This window comes from Delphinus delphis, chromosome 4 (genome assembly GCF_949987515.2).
Source record: "Delphinus delphis chromosome 4, mDelDel1.2, whole genome shotgun sequence".
Classification (NCBI taxonomy): Eukaryota; Metazoa; Chordata; class Mammalia; order Artiodactyla; family Delphinidae; genus Delphinus; species Delphinus delphis.
The window spans coordinates 83,733,720-83,756,587 of record NC_082686.1 but is presented as its reverse complement, the minus strand read 5'-3'; the positions used below and the strand labels follow the sequence as shown (position 1 = coordinate 83,756,587).

The following is a 22,868-nucleotide window of genomic DNA, read 5'->3' as shown; positions in this document are numbered from 1 at the left end:
TTTCCCATTGCTTACGAAAATGCAGTTCAGGGAAAAAAAAAAAAACTTTTTATTTAAGTTGTTCCCTAGTGCTTCTCCTATCATTCAATAAAAATAATCATCTATATGTATGCAAATATATTTGAAACTGAGGCCTAGCTGGTGTAAACTTTTGGCCTACATTTCCTGCTGTGTTGATTTTAGGATCAGGACTCTGGGAAACAAGCCAACCCTACCTTTAGCACTTGTTTTACCTCTCCTTCCAGCACCCCCAAGCCCTACCCCAGTGCTCAGTGTGGGCCCCTTAATGCAGCGGTCCCCAACCTTTTTGGCACCAGGGACCGGTTTTGTGGAGCGGGGGGTGGGGGGGTGGGGGGGTGATGGTTCGGCGGTAAGGTGAGCGTTGGAGATCAGCAGATAAAGCTTTGCTTGCTTGCCTGCCGCTCACCTCCTGCTCTGCGGCCCAGTTCCTAACAGGCCTCGGACCAGTCCTGGTCCACAGCCCAGGGGTTGGGGACCCATGCCTTAATGCCTATCCTCTCATTCTAGGACCACTCCCAGCCCAGCATTCAGTCAAGTCAGAAGCAGTGTCTTTGGTAAAACAACAATATATGGTCTAATGTGATGAGATGAGAAGACTAGTTATGACTAATGCTCATTCGACATGGCATTCTTCCAAAAGTTTCTGCACTTTCATTTCTTTCTAAAGCCCTTAGAGGAAAAAATATCTTAACAAAGGAATCAAAGTGGTAGGATCTTAGACATTTTAGCAATATGATGGATACACAATTTTATTTTTGTTTAAGAAAAAGCCCTGGAGGCTCTGGCTAAACATTCCTGCCTTCCTCTCTCAGTGTATTCATTCATTCAGGTACTATGGAAGCAGAATGAAAGAAACTGGACATGCATCCCAGCTCTGCCACTAACCAGCCCCTCCACCTTCAGGTTCTCCCTCTGTAAAATGGGAGTGGATAATAATTAATAATATCTCCTCCTAGAGGACTGTTGTGAGGATTAATACTACCATTTATTGAGCACCTTCTACCTACTGGGCACTGTGCTACATGCTGATGAAATAAAAATCATATTGTAAGGCAAGACAAGAAAAATTTAAACATAAAATTTTTCTCTGCCCTTTGGCCTCCTCCCTCACTTCTAGTGTGCATTACGCATTAACCAGACCTCTCCAATAGCAGAAATACCTGCTCAACCATAAAGATCAATTTTTCTTCTTCTGGTGCCAGCCATATAACTCCTTAGAAGATAACATTCCTTTCTCAATCCCGTAAGAGGTCATGATGACCCACCACTCACCTTGTCCGTGCAGACATCTTTGGTGAACTTTATGTAAAATGCCAATATATCATTTCCCTTAAAGATAGCAATTGGTGCAGAACAGACTAGTCAGACCACCTGCAGAGATACTGGGCTGCACCTAATGGAAGTTCTTAGCTTAAATATTTATTAATGATCTTATTAATATTACTAGCTATATTACTTGTATTCTGCCTATTTTATAAGATTGTTTCTTGCATGACCAAATGTGTGACTAGGCGACTTGAAACGACTGACCAAATATATAGTTCTATAAGATCAATGTTTATACTAGTGTAACTCTAGATATGGGAAGAAGCAATAAGAGGGAACCATAACAGACTAGGAAGACAGCGGGTCCAGAGGATTCTGGCTATTGTTAGGAGGGCCTAGTCCAGTAATGGCGCATTGAGTGGCCTATCCAAAAATCCCACGCCTGACCTAAGAATGAGCATTCTTAGTGTCGTGGGACAAATTGGTCACGAAATGCCTCCCAAACTTTGGTTGAAATTAAGACTGAAAGGGAAGGGACTGTAAAATAAAGAATATTGTCCACCATCCAGTTCTGCAAGAATCAAGTCATTAGCCACTGCTGTCACTGACCAACAATACACTCTGAAAGGAATTCAAGGCGAAGATCAGGATGAGGAACTTTGTGCTCTGGGAAAACCGACAGAACTGGCCCTCAGCTACTTAAATATTTCCAGAAGAAAATTTTATGAACCTGGTCTTTTCATCTTCCCATAATTAGAAAAGCACTAAAACCATTAACTCAGAGATCTGTTCCTTCTACCAAGATGAGTGCTTGACTGCATGTACCCCTTGATCAAAATCACGTATACCCTAGCCTTGCCCCCTCCTTACCTCTTCAGAACAGTTCTCAGAGCTCTCTGAGAGACTGTCTCCTGGGTTATAATCCCCAGGTTGGTATGAATAAAAATTTCCATTTCTTTCTTAGATAGACTATTAATTCTTTCATTGACAATGCTTTACATACATTATCTAATTTAATTAAAATAACGTATGAAAGCAATTTGTATATAATAGATTCAACAGAAGCCAATTAAATTTATCATCCAGTTCTTTGAGCCATGATCTCAAGGATACCGCAATAGATTTTTCTCAAACACCCGCATTACTGCCACCCACTGGTGATTTGCTTTGAAATGCTGCTCATAAATTCCCCACTGATGTCATGTGACCTCTTTCTCTTTCACTATGAACTAAGTTTGTTAGAACTTGTTATGAGGTTGGAAGAACTCAGGAGCAGAAGGGAGATTAGAATTAGATTGAAATATAAATAGGGATGTAGTGTATGATAAAAGTGGCATTTCCCATGGGGCCAGAGGGAGATTACAGATTCCCTCACTATCCGATAGTAGAGTATTCCTAGGAAACCTTTTGTAAGCCAAAAGGGCATAAAGCAAAGAGGCAATTACCTCAGTACACATCTTGCTAATAGATGCACGAAATAAGTCAAGATAAAGCATAGATGCTCACTGACACAATTCAAAGCTATGGCAGCTTGATGCAGAGATGCTGAGTCTAGTTCCAGGGGAAGGAGCTTGGTGGTACCATTCTGCGTGTGCACTGCCTCTATAATGGCTCACTACTAAACAAATGTTGAACACTTTTTGCTTTTCTCCTAAAAGTGAAAATCTTCTTTGGAGTTCTTTTGGTTAGCAAAAACAGGTACTAACGTAGGTCTTTCATAAAAGCAAAATGGCCAAAGCAAACTTTCGAAAAGCAGGGGATACCTGTACTCAGCAAATAGTGCTGGGTAACAGATAGAACCTGGCCATAACGGGACATCAAGTATAGTGATTAAGAGCCTGACCTCTGGTGTCACATGCCTGAGTTCAAACCCTGGCTCTGCCACTTACAGCAGAATAATCTCAAGCAAGTCAATGAACTTCCCTGTGCCTCAGTTTTCCTGATTTGAAAATGAGGGAAATTATAATACATCCACCTAGTATGGTTGTTGTAAGAACTGAGTTAATGTTAGAAAACTTAAGAAAAATTCCCAGTATATAGTAGGTGCATGTACAGGTATTTTATTATTGTCAACAATGCTAAGCTGTATCCAAATTTCACTTCTTGCATCAAAATAAACTCCAGCCACATTAAATAATGAAATGACAGAATTACTAAAAGAAAATATGGGAGAACATTTTTATAATCCTGGAATTGGAACACCTTTCGAAGCATGACAAATCCCAATAAGAGTGATAGATTTACTAATTTGAAAACTACTTTGGCAAGGTAAACACACCTTTACCAAACTCAAAAGAAATGTAACCAACTGGAATATTTACAGCACATGTGGCTGATAAAAGGCTTATCTCCCTAGAATATAGAGAGCTCTTACAAAATTCACAAGAAATAGGTAAAGTGGGCTGGATGGTCCCCCTGCCTTCAAAAAGAAAAAAAAGAAAAACATACAGCCATGTCCTAATCCCCAATACCTGTGAACATTATCTTATGGAAAAAAGGGTCTTTGAAGACGTGATTAAGACTCTTGAGAGGAAGAGCCTATTCTGAATTATCCCAGTGAGCCCTGAATGCAATCATATAAGAGAGAGGAAAACAGGGGAGACCTTATGAAGATGGAGGCAGATATTGGAAGGATGCAGCCACAAACCAATAAACACCTGGAGCCATCAGAGGCTGGAAGAGATCAGAAACTCAATTTCCCCTAGAGCCTCTAGAGGAGGGGGGCAGGTACCTTGGTTTTGGATTTCTGGCCTCTAGAACTATGAGAAAATGAATCTCTGTTTTTTAAGCCATCAAATTTGTGGAGATTTGTTACAGCGACCATAGGAAACATAACGTCAGCCACAGACTGAGAACAGACAATTCACAGAAGAAATACAGCCGGTGAATATATATATAAAATGTTTAACCTCACTAATAAATTAATGTAAATTAAAACAGAATGAGTGCTTTTCTTCCTGATAGACTGGCAATTTCTTTAAAGATAAATAACACAGCATTGTTAAGACTGTAGGCAAATTCTCTATAGGTAAAGGTATAAATAGGTACTTTTTAAAAAGTTGATCAATTTGGAAATATCTGTCAAAATGTTAAATATGCAGTCTTCTGGCCAAGAAATTCCATGTCTAGGAATTTAACCTATGGAAACAGTAACACAAGGGCAAGATAAGTGAGTACTAAGATGTTTATTACAGTATTGTTCCTCTAGGGCAAATGTCCATTAATAGCGGATTGGTTAAATAAAAGATGGAATAGCTATACAACAGAATACTAGGGAGCCATTAAATATAGTCAGACAGATCTATATGTACTGACCAGAAAAAGGTTCAAAATGTATTAAGTTTAAAAAAAATAAAGCAAGATACAGAATAGAATGTTATCATTTATGTTAAGTTTATATATATTTATATATATATATATATATATATATATATATGTATGGAGGGCCTTATATATTTGAATGTATTTGCGATGAGATATTGAGGCAGAGATGGCTAGCTGCCCACTCAAAATTCACAGTTCCTCTTGCATACAGTAGCACTATCATTTGAAGGTGGCTGCCAGCCAGAAACTCCATCTCCCACTCACCAGCCCTACCTCCAGTTACTGCCATGTAGCTAGTGAATGCCAATGGGAGATGAGCAAAAATGATGAGTTGGGGTATTTCAGAAATAGGTGTGTCTTCACCACTGTGTCTTTTCCCTCCTGCAGGTGACAACTGCAAGGTGACAACTCTGAGCCAGAGGATGACAGACCCACAAGATAGAAGCAGGCAGGGTCCCTGAAACAGTCTGAGGGAAAATGGCCAACCGACCAGTGCCATTGTATTGGAGTGTATTTATCCAGTGAAATTTAGGGGTTGTTACAGCAGTTGGTGTTACCCTAACTTACAGGCGTGCATTCATTTTCTAATATTTTAAGTACATTTTATTCTCCTTTTAAAAAGAAAAAATGGGGGAGATAGTCAGTGAAAAAAAAACCCAACTTCTGACCCTCCCTGAACCCCCAACAATTAAATAGTATATGAGTCTTGATTAGCACATATTTTAATCAGTGTGCCATCTCTTGAGTTTCATTCCCTTAGCCCCATGAAATCAGTATTATACCAAGAAGTCGACTGATAGCATTCCATGAATGTAAGATTGCGGTAATGTCAGAAAGACCATTTAGGTACTCATAAAACTTGCATTAAGAGACTCAAACTTTTGTTGTTGTATCGCGTCACAGAATAAAGTGACTGACAGCCAGAGTACGTAGGCAAACATTTCACAACCTTTTATAGTGGGAAAAAAAGAAAAGCAACAATAGTATATGTAATGCTATAAGTTTAGGATTCAGAAATCTTCATATTCATCTTTCCTATTACTTCCTCTCCTCACGATCAACAAGACTGTAACCTCTTATGATTTAACTTTAGTAAAATTAGGGCAATCATTTACACCTGCATTCAAACTCTGTAAGGATTTGTGTGCATGCTCAGGTGAGCACCTACGTGTTTTAAGAATGGAAAGCAAAATCTGATTAACAAGCTGTTCTTTCTTAAGTAGCAAATACATAGTAGCCCTTGCATGAATCGTGTCTCAACCAGAAAGTATACTGGAACAATGAAGAATTTGTTTTAAAAGCATACTTCTCCATTCAATAATTCCCCTCCCTTGAAGAAATAGGTTCTAAGTATAGATAAAGAGTAATGAGAGAGACAAAGACATTTGCTTTAATCACCTTTCCTAGTCTGTGATCTAAGGGGAATAAATGTATTATAAACATTTTCAAGGAAAAAAAAAAAGGCCAGGGGTTGGGGAGGAATATATCAATAAGCCCATGCATGAAAGAAGCAGTCTTAGAAACAAGCAGCTGCTTCAGCTCTTAGAGCATCTGTCTTTTTTTTGTTTTTTTTTTTTTTTGTGGTACGCGGGCCTCTCACTGCTGTGGCCTCTCCCGTTGCAGAGCACAGGCTCCGGACGCGCAGGCTCAGCGTCCATGGCTCACGGGCCCAGCCGCTCCGCGGCATGTGGGATCCTCCCAGACCGGGGCACGAACCCGTGCCCCCTGCATCGGCAGGCGGACTCTCAACCACTGCGCCACCAGGGAAGCCCCGAGCATCTGTCTTATTGTCTTCCAAATACATGTAAGGCATACTTAAAATGCTGTTCCTTCTCACCCAGCCCACTGAAGAGAAGTGGTTTTCTTTTTTATTCCTAAACCACCAGTCTGTTATCAGCTGATGTGTCTAACATGAAGTCTCAGCATTTCAGATTTAATGCTTTTCTTCAGACTTAACATTTTTCTTCAGGAATATGAATTTCATAATCTGGATTCTCATTTTCATTTTATAAAAGCAATTATATTGGTTATTTTTAAAAAATAAAAACATACAACTAAATAAAAATAAGAAAAGTAAAACTCCTTACCATTCCTTCACCCCAAATTAAATAGTTATCTTACAGGTGTATAATAGTCAGTATATATATATGTATGTATAGACATATATGCTTTTAAAATGGGTTCATACTTACACATTCTATCCTATAACCTGATTTTTTCAAAATATTTGTTTATCTCTTTTTAATACGAATTTTCAATAAATGACCACCTACAATATTGTTAATAGCTGATTAATGCTTTAAATTTTAAAAGTCCTTTTAAACTCCTTAACAAACTTGAGACAGTATTGCAAAGTAATTTTTTCAATGTAAAATTGGTTAGTTAAACCATTATTCCTCTGAGAATGAGGATGAATAACAAAACATACATAAGAGAAAGGCATCATTGCTCTCACAGTACCTTTTTTTGCCATATATTCTAGCCTGATGCAACTTCCTAGGAAATGGTGGTAAGCCCTCATCTCTGCCTCTGTGATCCGCACGAAGGTGCAAGGTAAGTATCTAGGGTCTTGCTGCCCACACCTCGTACACCAGGAGGCCATTGGATTCCGGGAATGGTGCCACTGCTCTCTCCTCGTTCCTCTCTCAGCACTGCACCTACATAAATATGTTTAATCCTTTCTCCTGGCTAATCTCTCTGAAGTTCACTCAAGGGCATGTCATTGCTGAGAGTTTATCCTTTGGATTAATGAGTGTTCACAGGATTACAGGCCCAAAAGATTACCAGATCTCCTCACTGGGAAACTGGGGAATGAGGAAGTCAGATAGAGAGGGAAATCCTAAAGTTGATGAGAATCAGAATGTTTTTTCTTTTTCAGAGGAATCACATCATAAGATATACATCAGGGCTTCCCTGGTGGTGCAGTGGTTGAGAGTCTGCCTGCCGATGCAGGGGACACGGGTTCGTGCCCCGGTCCGGGAAGATCCCACATGCCGCACAGCGGCTGGGACCGTGAGCCATGGCCGCTGGGCCTGCGCGTCCAGAGCCTGTGCTCCGCAACGGGAGAGGCCGCAACAGTGAGAGGCCCGTGTACCGCAAAAAAAAAAAAAAAAAAAGATATACATCAGGCCACTGCATATTTAAAATAAGATAATAGACAAGGATAAAAATTTTAAACGATGCTCTTCAGAAAATGTATTCCAGGCCACAATTCTAACCCCTCTCCAGGTTGCCAAGGAATAAAATCTAGAGAATTAACAATGCAACCAATAGAAGTCACTACCTAAACAAGCAACATACATTGGCAGAGCAAATGGCAACATTTCAGATCCTGAGATGGGATGTAGAGTATCTCTTGAACTACTTCTAAAGATCAGGTGCAAGTACAATGTCAGGATTCTAAATGAAGGATGTTCTTTGCCTGTTGTAATCTGACCAAGACCCCACTTAAGTACCACTTGAGTTCACCTTTCAGAACTGTGCCATGCAGAGTGCTATATTCAGAAAGAGGCTGCTTTTTCATAATGCATTTTATTTTGGTTCTTCATGCTTAATGTTTTTGCTTATTGATGTTCTGCTCCAAGATTTAAAGGAAGGGCACAATGCAAACTATCCAATAAGTAAGTATACAATAAGTAACTTATCCAATAAGTTCTGTATACAAGCTTCTAATTTTTATTTGTATGATTCAAGCTAACATTTCAGAGTAAGGCTTGCCGTTGGCCAAGGAGAAAACTGGAAAACTTTTTTCACACACAAAAAAAAAATTAACTGTTTACTTTTAAGGAGAGGGTAAAATTTATACATTTTAAAATACTCAAATCTGAAGTATACATTTTAATGAGTTCTGGCAAATGGATACATCCATGTAACCCATACCCTTTTCAAGATATAGAACATGTCCATCTATAGAAAGTACATTCATGTCCCTTCACAGAGAACGTTTGTTCCTAATCCCGGGGCAACCACTGTTACGATTTTTCAGTAGAGACTAGTTTTATCTGTTCAAAAGCCTCATATAATGCAGTCATACAGTATACACTCTTTTGTGTCTAGCTTCTTTCCCTCAGGATGCTTTTCAGATTCATCCATGTTGTGTGCACCAGTAGTTCATTCATTTTTATTGCTGGGTTGTATCCCATCATCTGGATAGTCAGTTTGTCCACTCTCCTGCTAATAGACATTCAGATTTTTTTTTTTTCCCCAGTTTGGGCTGTTAAGAATAAAATTGCTATGAACATTTATGTACAGGGTCTTTGTGTGGACATGTATTTGCATTTCTCTTGGATAAATACCTAGGAGTGGTATTGCTGAGTCAAAGCAGAGGTGTATATTTAACTTGTAAGAAACTGCCAAACCTTTTCCAAATTGGTTATATCAAAAGGTTTTAAGATTAGAGGCTGCTCTCTTTAGCAATCCTCAGAGCCAGTTCTTTATTAGTGTTAACTGCATGTGAAGTACTTTAAGAAAATACCTAAATTAAGAAGAAGAAATATTAATTTAAATTTAGATTCTAAAACTTAAGAAAGCTCTTTTTCTTCCCTACCGTTAAGTATTGAGAATATGTTGACTCTGACCAAATGCAAAGTCTGAAAGTCTAATACAGGGCAGCAAATAAAGCAGTTTTCAAACAACAGTTTATTACATACAGCCAAACTTCCTCCCAAATGGTTGTACCAGTTTGGATTCCCATCAGCATTATAGAAATGATTCCCCATATGGAGGCTCTTTTTCATACTAAACATTAACTTCTTCAGCCTTTCAGTCAGAAGCAAACAGCCATGAATGCTTAGCTGGCATCACAGCATCTAGGAACATTAAAACTATCCTTGCTAACCACATCAATCCACAATGGCAGTGTGCATGCAACTACACACACCCAGTGATGACCCTAATTACACACCTCAGAGATACTGAGGGTTTGGTTACAGACCACTGCAATAAAGTGAATATTCAATAAAGCTATTCACATGAATTTTTTAGTTTCCTCGTGCATATAAAAGTTATGTTTACACTATACTGTAGCCTATTAACTGTGCAATAGCATTATATCTAAAAAAATGTACATGCTTTAAAAAATCATGCTAACATTTTAACCATTATCTGAGCCTTCAGTGAGTCATAATCTTTCTCAAAAGTAACAAAGATCACTGATCACAGATCAGCATAACAAATATAATATAATGAAAAAGTTTGAAATATTGTGAGAATTACCAAAATGGGACACAGAGACATGAAGCAAGCAAATGTTGCTGGAAAAAATGGCACCAATAGACTTGCTCGACACAGGGTTGCCACAAACCTTCAATTTGTAAAAAAAAAATACAAATATCTGTGAAGTGCAATAAAGCTAACTGCAATAAAATGAAGTATGCCTGTATATCTTTTTGCAGCTTACAGAACTCTAGGGAGAAGCAGACTGTAAAATCTTAGAAACTTTATACATTTGGATCTATTATATAAACAAACTATACAGCTCTTATAATTCCTACATTCCATGCACTGACCTTTATCATTTGACCAAGATCAAGTATCTACTAAAGGACTGTATTTTCTTTATGTTTAACAACAGATTCTGAAATAACTGGGTACTGTACTAGGTAACTCTCCTTAGAAAAGAGCTGATTATTTCAGGAGTAATGGCAATGGGAGATGAATGTTTTTCCCCCGTCTTCTCCCTAAGAAACTACCATTACAGGTATTAAAAAAATAAAAATTTTAAAAAGCTTTTCTTAGCACTTCTAGGTGGCAGAGTAGGAGGACTACTCCTACTCTGTAGGAGCTCACCTCCCCTCACTAACACATCAAAAATACATCTACATATGGAGCAATTCTCACTGAAAACACACTGGAGACTGGCAGACTCTTATACAACCAGAGCTGTAAGAAAGATCCACATGGAGCAGGGTAGAAGGGAAAAGAAGGCATCAGGTTGTGACTGCACCCCTGGGAGGGAACACAAGAAAGGAAGGGGGATTACATGGGCTTGGAGATCTGCTCTGGGGACTGAGTGGTTTGAACCACTTAATGGATATCCCAGCCCTGGGATCTGACATAGGGAAGACATGTCCCCTTAGCTGGTTTGAAAACTCCTGGGAACAAGGTGGGAGGAAGCAGACTGAAATTGCCCAGGATTCTGGCTGGTTTCCTATGACTGCCCCAATGACCACACCAGCCCAAGCTGGCCACTCTTGCTCTGTGGTGCAGCTCCACACTAGGCAAGAGCTGCCCCAGCTGATGGGAGAGTACAGTTGTGGGGGATGGGAGCCAGCTCAGACCCGCCACAGCATCCGAATGGGGCAAGGGAAGCTATTACTGGTGCTCGTGGAGAAGGCAGATCCAGAGCAGTCTGAACTCTGACTGATGTGACAGGACCACCCTAGCACACACCCCGGCCAGCACCAGGTGCCCACGCTGGCCCCTCTTGTTCTAGCACTGCTCCCCTCTGGGGCAGAGTTACCAATGCTGGGGGGGAGAAGGAAAGCACACACTTACAGAAAACAGAACCAGCTCAGACCTAACCCTCAGGGCTTCTGCTCCAGCAATTTGGGATCAGACCCCACATACAATAGGGTGGTGAGGGTCACTGAGCAGAGGGGAAGTCCTGCCTCACACCTGGCTCTGGCTTCAGCCTCTCTATCTCCAGCCCCACCACCTACCAAGGTGCTAGCTACCAGCACACCCTGAGGAAAGATGTGACTTGGGCCCATGTCAGATCCAGCTCTCCCACCAAAGCCACTGGGCACATGCAGTGCCCAGTGTAAGGATGCTCCCACACAAGGACACCCCTTCAAGACCAGGATAGATAACTGTTTCACCTAATTTCATAAAGACAGAAAAAGTTAAGCAGAATAAGAAGACAGAGGAATTTGTTTCAAATGAACAAACAAGGAAAAAACCCTGAAAAAACAACTAATGAAACATAGATAATTTACCAGATAAACAGTTCAAAGCATTATAATAAGAATGCTAATTGAACTAGGGAAAATAAATGAACACAGTGGGACTATTAACAAGGAACTAGAAATAAAAAAAGAACCAGTCAGAACTGAAGAATACAATAACTGAAATGAAAAACACACTAGAAGGAATTATCAGCAGACTAGGTGATACACAAGAACACATAAGTAATCAGGATAGAATAATGAAAATCACCCAATCAGAACAACAAAAATAAAAAAAATTTTTTAAATAAGAATAGATTAAGGGACCTCTGGAACAACATCAAGCATAACAATATTTGCATTATAGAAGTCCCAGAAGGAGGAGAGAGAGAAAGGAGTCAAAAATGTATTTCCCAAACCTGAGGAAGGAAACAGATATCCAGGTACAAGAAGCAAAGAGTCCCAAACAAGATGAACCCAAGGAAACCTAGACCAAGACATACTGTAATTAAAATGGCAGAAGTTAAAGACAGAATTCTAAAGGCAGCAAGAGAAAAACAAAGTCACATATAACAGAATCCCCGTAAGACTATCAGCTGATTTTTCTGCAGAAATTCTGCAGGCCAGAAGGGAGTAGCATGACATATTTAAAATGCTGAAAGGGAAAAACCTACAACCTAGGATACTCTACCCAGCAAGATTATCATTCATAATTGAAGGAGAGATAAAGAACTTCTCAGATAAGCAAAAATTAAGAGTTGGTCAATACTAAACTGATACTAAAAGAAATGTTAAAGGGTTTTCTCTAAGTGGAGAAGAAAAGGCTACAACAAGAAGTATGAATCTATAGAAAAGGAAAAATCCCACTAGTAAAGGCAAATATACAGTGAAGGCTATGTATCAACCACTTAAATAAGTTGGTACAAATATTAGAAGACAAAAAAATTGTAAAAATATAACTATAATATATGGTAAAGGGATAAACATGAACATATAAAATATGACATCAAAAACACAAAACATGAGGGGAATAAAAAAATGTAGATCTTTTAGAATGTGTTTGCACTTAATGACTAACACTTTAAAATATATATATATATAGTTATAGGTCAACATATATAAACTCCATGGTAACCTCAAATACAAATTCTACAATAGATACACAAAAACTAAAAAGAAAGAAGCACATGCACACCACTAAATAAAATCATCAAACCACAAGGGGTGAAAATAAAAGGAGAAGAAAAAGAACAGAGAAGAACTACAACAACAAAACAAGTAGCAAAATGGCAATAAGTACATACCTATCAATAGTCACTTTCAATGTCAATGGACTAAATGCTCCAGTCAAAAGACATAGGGTAGCTAACTGGATAAAAAAACATGGCATCTTCTGCTGCATTCCGTAGATTCACTTCACAGCTAAAAACACACACAGACTGAAAGTGAGAGGATTTTAAAAGATATTTCATACAAATGGAAACAAGATAGCTGGGCTATCAATACTCATATTAGACAAAATAAGACTTTAAAACAAAGTCTAGGGCTTCCCTAGTGGCACAGTGGTTAAGAATCTGTCTGCCAATGCAGGGGACACGGGTTCAAGTCCTGACCCGGGAAGATCCCACATGCCACAGAGCAACTAAGCCCATGCGCCACAACTACTGAGCCTGCGCTCCAGAGCCCATGAGCCACAACTCCTGAAGCCTGGGCACCTAGAGCCCATGCTCTGCAACAAGAAAAGCCACCACAATGAGAAGCCCGCACATCACAACAAAGAGTAGCCCCCACTCACCGCAACTAGAGGAAGCTCACGCACAGCAACAAAGACCCAATGCAGCCAAAACTAAATAAATAAAAAATTAATTTTAAAAAAAAAGTCTAGAACAAAGAAGGGCATTATATAATGATAAAGGAATCAATACAAGAAGAGGACGTAATACTCATTAACATATATGTACCTAACATAGGAGGACCTAAATACATAAAGCAAGTACTAACAGATAGAAAGGGAGAAATTAACAATAATACAGTAATAGTAGGGGACTTTAACACCTCACTCACATCAATGGACATTATCATCCAGACAGAAAATCAATAAGGAAACAATACTCTTAAATGGCACATTAGACCCATTGGACTTAATAGATGTCTACAGGACATGCCATTCAAAAACAGCAGAATACACATTCTTTTCAAGTGCACATGGAACGTTCTCCAGGATAGATTACATGCTAGTCCACAAAACAAGTCTCAACAAATAGAAATTATATCAAGCATTTTTTCTGACCACAATGGTATAAAACTAGAAATCAATTACAGGAAGAAAAATAGGAAAAACACAAACACGTGAAGACTAAACAACATGCTACTAAAAAACCAATGAGGGCTTCCCTGGTGGTGCAGTGGTTGAGAGTCCGCCTGCCGATGCAGGGGACACGGGTTCGTGCCCTGGTCTGGGAAGATCCCACATGCCACGGAGCGGCTAAGCCTGTGAGCCATGGCCACTGAGCCTGCGTGTCCGGAGCCTGTGCTCCGCAATGGGAGAGGCCACAACAGTGAGAGGCCCACGTACCGCAAAAGAAAAAAAAAAAAAAAAGGGCAGAAGACCTAAATATACATTTCTCCAAAGAAGACATAGAGATGGCCAAGAGGCACGTGAAAAGATGCTCAACATCACTAATTATTAGAGAAATGCAAATCAAAACTACAATGAGTTATCACCTCACACCAGTTAGAATAGGCATCATCGGAAAATCTAAGAACAATAAATGCTGGAGAGGGTGTGGAGAAAAGGGAACCCTCTTACACTGTTGGTGGGAATGTAAACTGGTGTAGCCACTATGGAGAACGGTATGGTCCTTAAAAACCTAAAAATAAAATTACCATATGACCCAGCAATCCCACTACTGGGCATATACCCAGAGGAAACCATAATTCAGAAAGACACATGCGGGGCTTCCCTGGTGGCGCAGTGGTTAAGAGTCCACCTGCCAATGCAGGGGACATGGGTTCAAGCCCTGGTCCGGGCGGATCCCACATGCCGTGGAGCAACTAGGCCCATGTGCCACAACTGCTGAGCCTGCGCTCTGAAGCCTGCGAGCCACAACTACTGAAGCCCGTGCATCTGGAGCCCACGCTCCCCAGTGAGGGGGGCCACTGTGGTGACAGGCCTGTGCACTGTGGCGAGGAGTGGCCCCCGCTCTCCGCAACTAGAGAAAAGCCCACGTACAGCAACAAAGACCCAACGCAGCCAAAAATAAATAAATCAAATAAATTTATTTAAAAAAAAAGAAATGTGAAAAAAAAAAAAAAGGCACATGCACCCCAATGTTCATTGCAGCACTATTTACAATAGCCAGGTCATAGAAGCAACCTAAATGCCCATCAACAGATGAATGGATAAAGAAGATGTGGGGGCTTCCCTGGTGGCGCAGTGGTTGAGAGTCCGCCTGCTGGTGCAAGGGACGCGGGTTCATGCCCCGGTCTGGGAGGATCCCACATGCTGCGGAGCGGCTGGGCCCGTGGGCCATGGCCCCTGAGCCTGCGCGTCCGGAGCCCTTTGCTCCGCAACGGGAGAGGCCACAGCGGTGAGGGGCCCACGTACCGCAAAAAAAAAAAGAAGATGTGGTACATATATGCAATGGAATATTACTCAGCCATAAAAAGGAACAAAACTGGGTCATTTGTAGAGACGTGGATGGGCCTAGAGACTGCCATACAGAGTGAAGTAAGTCAGAAAGAGGAAAACAAATATCATATGTTAACGCATATATATGGAATCTAGAAAAATGGTACAGACATAACAGTTTGCAGGGCAGAAGTAGAGACACAGATGTAGAGAACAAATGTATGGACACCAAGGAGGGAAAAGGGGGAAATGAATTGGGAGATTGGGATTGACATATCTACACTAATATGTATAAAATAGATAACTAATGAGAACCTGCTGTACAGCACAGGGAACTCTACGTCACTTTGCTGTACAGTAGAAACTAACACAACATTTTAAAACAACTATACCCCAATTAAAAAAAAAAAAAGAAACAGGAGAGAACTTAATAATCATCCAAGTCTACCTCCTCGTTTAAGAGATGGGAAGCTTCACCCTGAGAGAGGCCCAGTGATCTGCCCAAGATCTTTAGTGGCAAAGGGCCCAGGGACAGGACCAATAATACATTCACAGGTTAGATGGTGTTTTCACCCACATTATCTTACAAGCATACTGAGCTGGGTGGGGAAGGATTATTAAAATTCCCATTTTCCAGCCTGAGGTGGAATGACTTGTCCAGAGCAGAATTCAAATGAGATGGTCACACACCCAGTCCACTGCTCTTTCCTGCACCACAGTTTCTTGCACACGTTGGTATTTAGCTCAATCATCTCAGCATTCAATATATTTCAAACTACAAATTCTGTTTTATTTTATCCTATCTTCATCAGTATGTCACATTCGTCCTTCTCTGGTAGGATTATACTGACCTTCTGTCTTAAAAAAAAAGACATTTGGCACCAGAAACATTTTTTAAAACTTAATGAGGCTCCCCATACAAATCATCTTCACAAAATATATCACATGTGTATCATTCCAGATGTATATTATTGCACTAAACACACTGAACCAGTGTGCTCAAAGAGCAATAACAGCTCACTAATTGAAGCAATATTTATCATATAAATACCAAAAAGGCAGTTTTAGCAAATGCGTGGAACACTGAGAAAAAAACTTCCTGACTTCAATAAAAACTGATTTGCATTCACAGAAGGGTCTCAAAGTGAAGTGAGCAACAGAGAGAATTATCGGGATAATTCTAGTCATCTAAATCCAAAGGATCTGAACCTGAATGTGTTTTTTTATTTGAGGAGGTCCAGGGAAGGGGTGGGGGAGAAAATGTTAAGGAGGAATTTCCTTGCCGCTGTCTCAATGTTCTCTTACGGTATAGGGCCTGTCTTTCCACCACAACCCTTATTTCAGGAGGAAGGCACGCAAGTTTTGCTCCCCATTTTGAACTCATGGAAGAGGATTAGAATTGCTCAGTCTCGTGGGGCTGGCAGAGGTTTCTCAGTGGGGTTCACCTGGGGCCGGGCGACACCTCCAGGCCGTACTTCTATAGAACAGGCCAGGGAGCTGGACTGCGCCCCGGCCCTCTACTGTGCCCTGCATTCCGGTACGCTATCTCGTGAAGGACCCTCCAGTGGCCTGACAGCGATTTCTGCTGGAAAGCACTGGCCTTCGCTCCTCCCGTTCCCTCTCCTTTCTCAGTATCGGGTCAATCACTACACAACTGGCCACCCCTGCCCGCGGTCAGCAGCGGGTAACAGATCCTAACAGCCAACTAGCCCCGGGTTTAGCGCTCAACAGACTCGGCAATTGCCTGGTGAAGGCTGTTGCCCCATGGCCTGCTCCGGCCCCGCCAGACGCGGGGAACGCCCAAGGCCGCGAGCGCAGCACCCCAGGGACGCCTGTTACAGAGCAGCACCGGAGGCAGCGAGGCCCACACGCTGGGCAGGCGCCCCTCGACCATCCCAGGGCTGCGACGGAGGGCGGGGTGGGGGGAGACCAGGTCCCAGGCAACGCGCCCACCCTCCATTAATAAAACTTAGAATTAAGCGTCATTTACCGACACGAGCGATCACTGTGGTCAGTCGCCGGGTGAACTCCTGAGGGGCCATTTCTTCTTTTAACCAAAACAGCACTTCGCCGAAAAACCACTCGGTATAAACAAAACAAAGCAACACAAAACTGTTTCCACTGATGCTATGGATGACTTTTTAAAGGCATCTCTTCGCGAGGATGCTCGGCCCTCACACTCTTCCTCGCTCTCCTCAGGCACAAAACGAGAGTCACTCCCAGCCAAGGCCAACTCTCCAGGGCCGCGCGGTTAGAGGACGCCAGCCACGCCCCGGAGGGGGTTATTTTAAAGATGAGGTGGAGCGGCTTTTCCAACTTGACAACTGGCTTTACGAGAGAGGGAAGCGGCAGTTCCGGAGAGGAGAAAAGCAAGTCGCCCCAATCTCGCTGTAACGGCGCTCTGGCGTCGCGGGCCGAGGGGGCGCATGGGTTTCTGGATTTGTGGTCAGATGTCCTGCGCTGCCGCCCGGGAAGGTCGCGCCGGGATGAAGGATGCTCTGTCAGCGCGCAGGGGGCACGCGGAGTCAGCGGGTGCGGAAGGCAGAGGAGCTGAGGTGTTCAGGACTCAGCCGTGCAGCCCACCCAGCGTCGCCGCGCGCCCTTGCGCTTCCCGCCTCCGCGCCCACCTTTCCCCGCCCGGGGGCGGTGCCCGAGGCTCCCGGAGAGGCGCGCACGCGCGAGAGCACCGCCCTGTTTCGGGTGGGGCAGGTGCGCCCATTCCTCTAAGAATGGGGGCGATTCAAGATCTGTCCTCCAATTGTGGGAGACGAGACAGCAAGTTTGGTGCGCCCGCCAGCACCGGGGTTCTGAACGCCAGATGCTCGGTTCCCTGGCTTGTCTCTCCTCCTTCCCCGCCAGGTATCTGCGGAGAAACCTAGGCGAGAAAGGGACTGGCAGGGAGTTCTGCGGCCGCCCCGCTGGGGCTCTGGAAGGAAGGCTGTTTGAGGCCCAGCTGCCCGTCCCATCCACTGACTCCGGGCTTGGGGGAGGGGCGGTGGCTGGAGTTTTTTTCCCCCTGTTAGCGGTTGTCTCATTCAGTTATCAGCGTCCACTGGACACACTCGCATTTAGAGCCGGGGGCGCGGGCTGTGCACCGACCTGGCTCCGCACGCGTGTGCGTACGTGTGTCTCCACTGTGTGGGCCTTTTCCTTTGTGCAGCTCCTCCCGTGCGCCCCCGCTCCGTCTGCCAACTGTCAGGCGCGCCAGTGCGCCCTCCTGGAAAGGCTCTGGCACAGCGCCATTGCGGAGAGCATCGGATCCGCAACTATCCAGTGGTAGACGCTGTCCCGGGGCTTCCTTAGGTGGCTCCAGATACTACCTGACAGACGGACTAACCGAATTCAGTAGAGCTCCACGTGAAAAGCCTGAGCAAACGAGAATCTAGTCAGGTTGTCCCCCAGTCCATTCCTAAAAGGGGGGACCCTGTCGCGAGAGTGCCAGGACCACCCACAGGTTCTGAGCCAATTCCGGGAAGCTCAGCTTTCCTCTTTGGCATGTAAAAAGCCAAACCCCAAACAAACACCTCGGATTCAATTTCTAGTAATAGCCACTCATCCCAGGGGTTTGGGGACGTTTTAAAATGCTTTCTGCTAACAATTGTGGGCTGTGGTTAAGAGATGATGTTAGTCCACCTGCTACGTGAAATTTGTGCAGAGGTTCTTCTCTCCTGTGATGTTTGGGCTCTTTGCACTCTGCCTGCACAAGTAGAGCAACCATTTTCATAGCAACCTCCTGCGAGAAATTCAGAAAGGGGTTAAAGACCCAAAGGAGTAAAACAGCTTTGGGTTGTGTTTCCACGGTAGTATCTGGCTCTTCAAGGGTCACAAGTATTTTTGAGAACCAAATGAGGTGTTTTCTGTTGGTAGTAGTCAGTACCTGGTGACCAGTCAGAGCCAACTGTGAACTGACCCCTAGAAACCAGCATATTGCTAAGGAGACTGATAATGTGGGACATGCTGGACTTTGCAGATCCAGTGACCTCAGCTTCTCAGATTAAGCCAGGTTTTATGGGTAAGAATCATGGATGGAAGGGACGGGAGAATGGGAAGAGCAAGAAGAGTCAGGTGAAGCTTATGAATAGGAATGAGAGAGAAAAGAAAGAAATAGAAAGGAAATAAATCACACTCAGAAGGCTGGTCTCCTTCCCACATCTGTACCTTCACAATCTTCAGAGGTTTCCATGGAGATGAACTGGCTGACTTTATAGCAAGATGTAACAGGCAGTGGCTGTCCTCAGAAACCAGTTCTGTCCCCCCATTTCTAATACACGCTCTCCTGGGGCCTCAACTGCTTCACCTGGGCTATGAGAGGGTGGGTCTGTGATCTCCAAGTTCCCTTTTCCAGTTCTGAAATCCTGTAACTGTAACTAAGAAGAAATGAGTGTAGTTTTCAATAGCCCATACCTCCTTGTTCCTCTGAGAAAACAGTTACTATCTCCATTGCTCTTGTGAATATGGACATGCTTCCTGCCTTCTCTCCTTCCCTGCCCTCCTCCCTTCTGTGCCTCTCTTTATCTTTTCTAATTATGATTTATTTCCTGTCTGTGACAAATCACATTGCTCTAATATATGGCAAAATCAAGGAACAAGTCAGAATAGCCTGCCTTCCTCTCTAATGAATGAATTAATAATCAGTCACATCTATTGAACATCAATTATATGCTCAGGGTTGTGATAGGCAGTGTCAATTATAGCAGCTACCACCGCCATATAGTAAGTGACTGCTCTGTGCCACCTGGTATAATGGTAGGCATTTCACAAACATCATTTAAGCCCCACAATAACCCTTTAGGGCTTTAGTCTTATTTTGCAGATGCTGCTGGCACAAGAACCAAACTGTGTATCACTTATCTTATGAATCTAGACCATTCTCTGCCTTCAGGTAAGGATTTGCCCGAGCTTGGAAAGACAAACTACCCTCCAAGCACTGCCAAAGTAGATTCTACCTCCCTTTTAGTGGATCGTCAGCACTGCCTCCAACAATGAAGAGAAAGACAAAGGACCCACCTTGGGTGCCACAGGTGAGGTTAGGCACCATTGGGGCCACCCAGTTTAGTCTAGATCAGTGGTTCTCCAACTAACAGAATCACCTGGAAATACAGGTGATGTTTTTAAATACAAACTCCTGGTCCCCATCTCCAGAGATTCTGATTCAGTAGTGTGGGATGAGACCTGAGAATTTGCATTTTTAGCAAGTACACAGGATGACGGATGCTGCTGGTCCTGGGACCACCACTGGCCTAGAGCGAAGCTCTTCAAAATTCTTAGACTGCAAACCACAGTATGATCTAAAATTTACATCATGACATAGTCAACATAAATTACATAATTAAAACAAAAGTGGTATGGAACAATTTTCTTCCCTTCAGAAAAGTTAACTCAAAATGAATCACTGACCTAAATGTAAAACACAAAACTATAAAATTCCTATAACATAACATAGGAGAAAATCTAGATGACCTAGGGTTTGGTGAAGACTTTCTAGGTACAACACCAAAGACACAATCCGTGAAAGAAAGAATTGACAAGATAGACTTCATTAAAATTAAGACTTTCTGCTTTGTGAAAGATACTATCAAGAGAATAAAAAGAGAAGCTATGGGCTGATAGAATATAGTTATGAAAAACATATCTCTCTGTTAAAAAAATAAAGCCCTGTTATCTAAAATATACAAAGAACTCTTAAAACTCAATAGTAAGAATAACCTGATTTTTAAAATGGGCTAAAGACCTTCACAGACACTTCCTCAAGATATACAGATGGCAAATAAGCATATGAAAAGATGCTCCACATCATATGTCATCAGGGAAATGCAAACTAAATAACAATGACATACCACTACACACCTAATATAATGGCCCAAATCCAAAACACTGACAACACCAAATGCTGGTAAAGGTGTGGAGCAACAGGAACTCTCATTAATTGCTGGTGGGATTGCAAATAATTTGGAAAATTGTGCTTTATAAGATAGTTTGGCAGATTTTTACAAAACTCAACATATTCTTACCATGCATTTCAGCAATTGTGCTCCTTGGTGTTTATCCAAAAGTTAGAAATTTATGTCCACACAAAAACCTACACGTTTGTAGCAGTTTTATTCACAACTGCCAAAACTTGGAAGCAACCTGTCATTCAGTAGGTAAATGGATTAATAAACTGTGACACATTCAGACAATGGAATATTAGCCAGTGTTAGAAAGAAATGAGCTATCAAACCATGAAAAAAAAAAGAAACTTAAATGCATATTACTAAGTGAAAGAAGTCAATCTGAAAAGATTGCTTATTGCATGATTCCGAGTACACTACATTCTGGAAAAGGCAACACTATAAAGACTGTAAAGAGATCAGTGGTTGCCAGGGATTATGGGGGAGGGAGGAATGAATAGCCAAAGCACAGACAATTCTTAGGGCAGTAAAACCTCTTTATGATTTATAATGGTGGACACATATCATTATAAAATTTTCCAAACCCATGAAAGTACAACACGAAGAGTGAAGGCTGGGACTTCCCTGGTGGTCCAGTAATAAAGAATCCACCTTCCAGTGCAGGGGACGCGGGTTCAATCCCTGGTGGGGAAACTAAGATCCCACGTGCCGCGGGGCAACTAAGCCTGCGCACCACAACTACTGAGCTCTCGAGCCTCAACGAGAGAACCCATACGCCCTGGAGCCCATGTGCCACAACTAGAGAGAGAAAACCCACACTCCACAAATAGAGAGAAGCCCATACACCACAACAAAGAGCCAGTGCTGCAAGGAAAGATCCCTCACGCCTCAACGAAGACCCCGTGTGCCGCAACTAAGACCTGACGCAGCCAAATAAATAAAGGAGAAAAAAAACCCCCCAAAACAGTGAAGGCTAATGTGAACTAAGGACTTTCAGCGATTATGATGTGTCAGAGTAGGTTCATCAATTGTAACAAATGTACCACTCTGGTGGGGGATATTAATATTGGGGAGGGGGTATGCATGCGTGGGGGAAGGGGAAAGCTCTACTTTATGCTCAATATTGCTGTAAAAAATAAAGTCTACAAACTTGCAACTAGAAGACTAATAAGTTCTGGAAATCTAATGCACTGCATTAGTGATTATAGTCAACAATACTGTATCATGTACTTTAAAGTTGCTAGGAGAGTAGATCTTAAATGTTCTCATCAAAAAAGAAATTATAGGGATTTCCCTGGTGGTGCAGTGGTTAAGAATCCGCCTGCCAATGCAGGGGACACGGGTTCGAGATCCCACATGCCGCGGAGCAACTAAGCCCATGCGCCACAATTACTGAAGCGCACGCGCCTAGGGCCCATGCTCTGCAACAAGAGAAGCCACCGCAATGAGAAGCCCGCGCACCACAACGAAGAGTATCCCCTGCTCACCACAACTAGAGAAAGCCCGCGCACAGCAACGAAGACCCAATGCAGCCAAAAATAAATAAACAAAGAAAGAAATTATAATTATGTGACGTGAAAGGACTGTTAGCTAATCCTATGGCGGTAATCATATTGCAATATATAAAGGTATCAAATCAACAGGTTGTACAGCTTAAACTTACACAACGCTATGTCAATTATATCTCAATTTTTAAAAATAGCATTATAGAAAAAAATTAAGTCTATCTTAAAATTCTGTAATTTCAATTATGAGACGATTAAGAGGAGGATTTTTTAAAAATACATGTTTTCACATTTTTGAAAACATTATAAAATTTTGTATTCTTCTTACCCCACACCCTTTTATATC

General features: G+C 42.2%; 1 protein-coding gene across 1 annotated transcript in view; it reads right to left on the bottom strand.

Moving 5' to 3' along the window:
* Window positions 1–17,590, bottom strand: part of MCF2L2 (MCF.2 cell line derived transforming sequence-like 2) — a 221,633-nt gene extending 204,043 nt beyond the window's left edge. Inside the window, exon 1 of the mRNA XM_060011057.1 lies at window positions 17,117–17,590. Within this exon, the coding sequence (XP_059867040.1) occupies window positions 17,117–17,168 (52 nt within the window). The 5' untranslated portion in view covers window positions 17,169–17,590. The remainder of the gene's footprint in view (window positions 1–17,116) is intronic.
* Window positions 17,591–22,868: the final 5,278 nt, after the last annotated feature.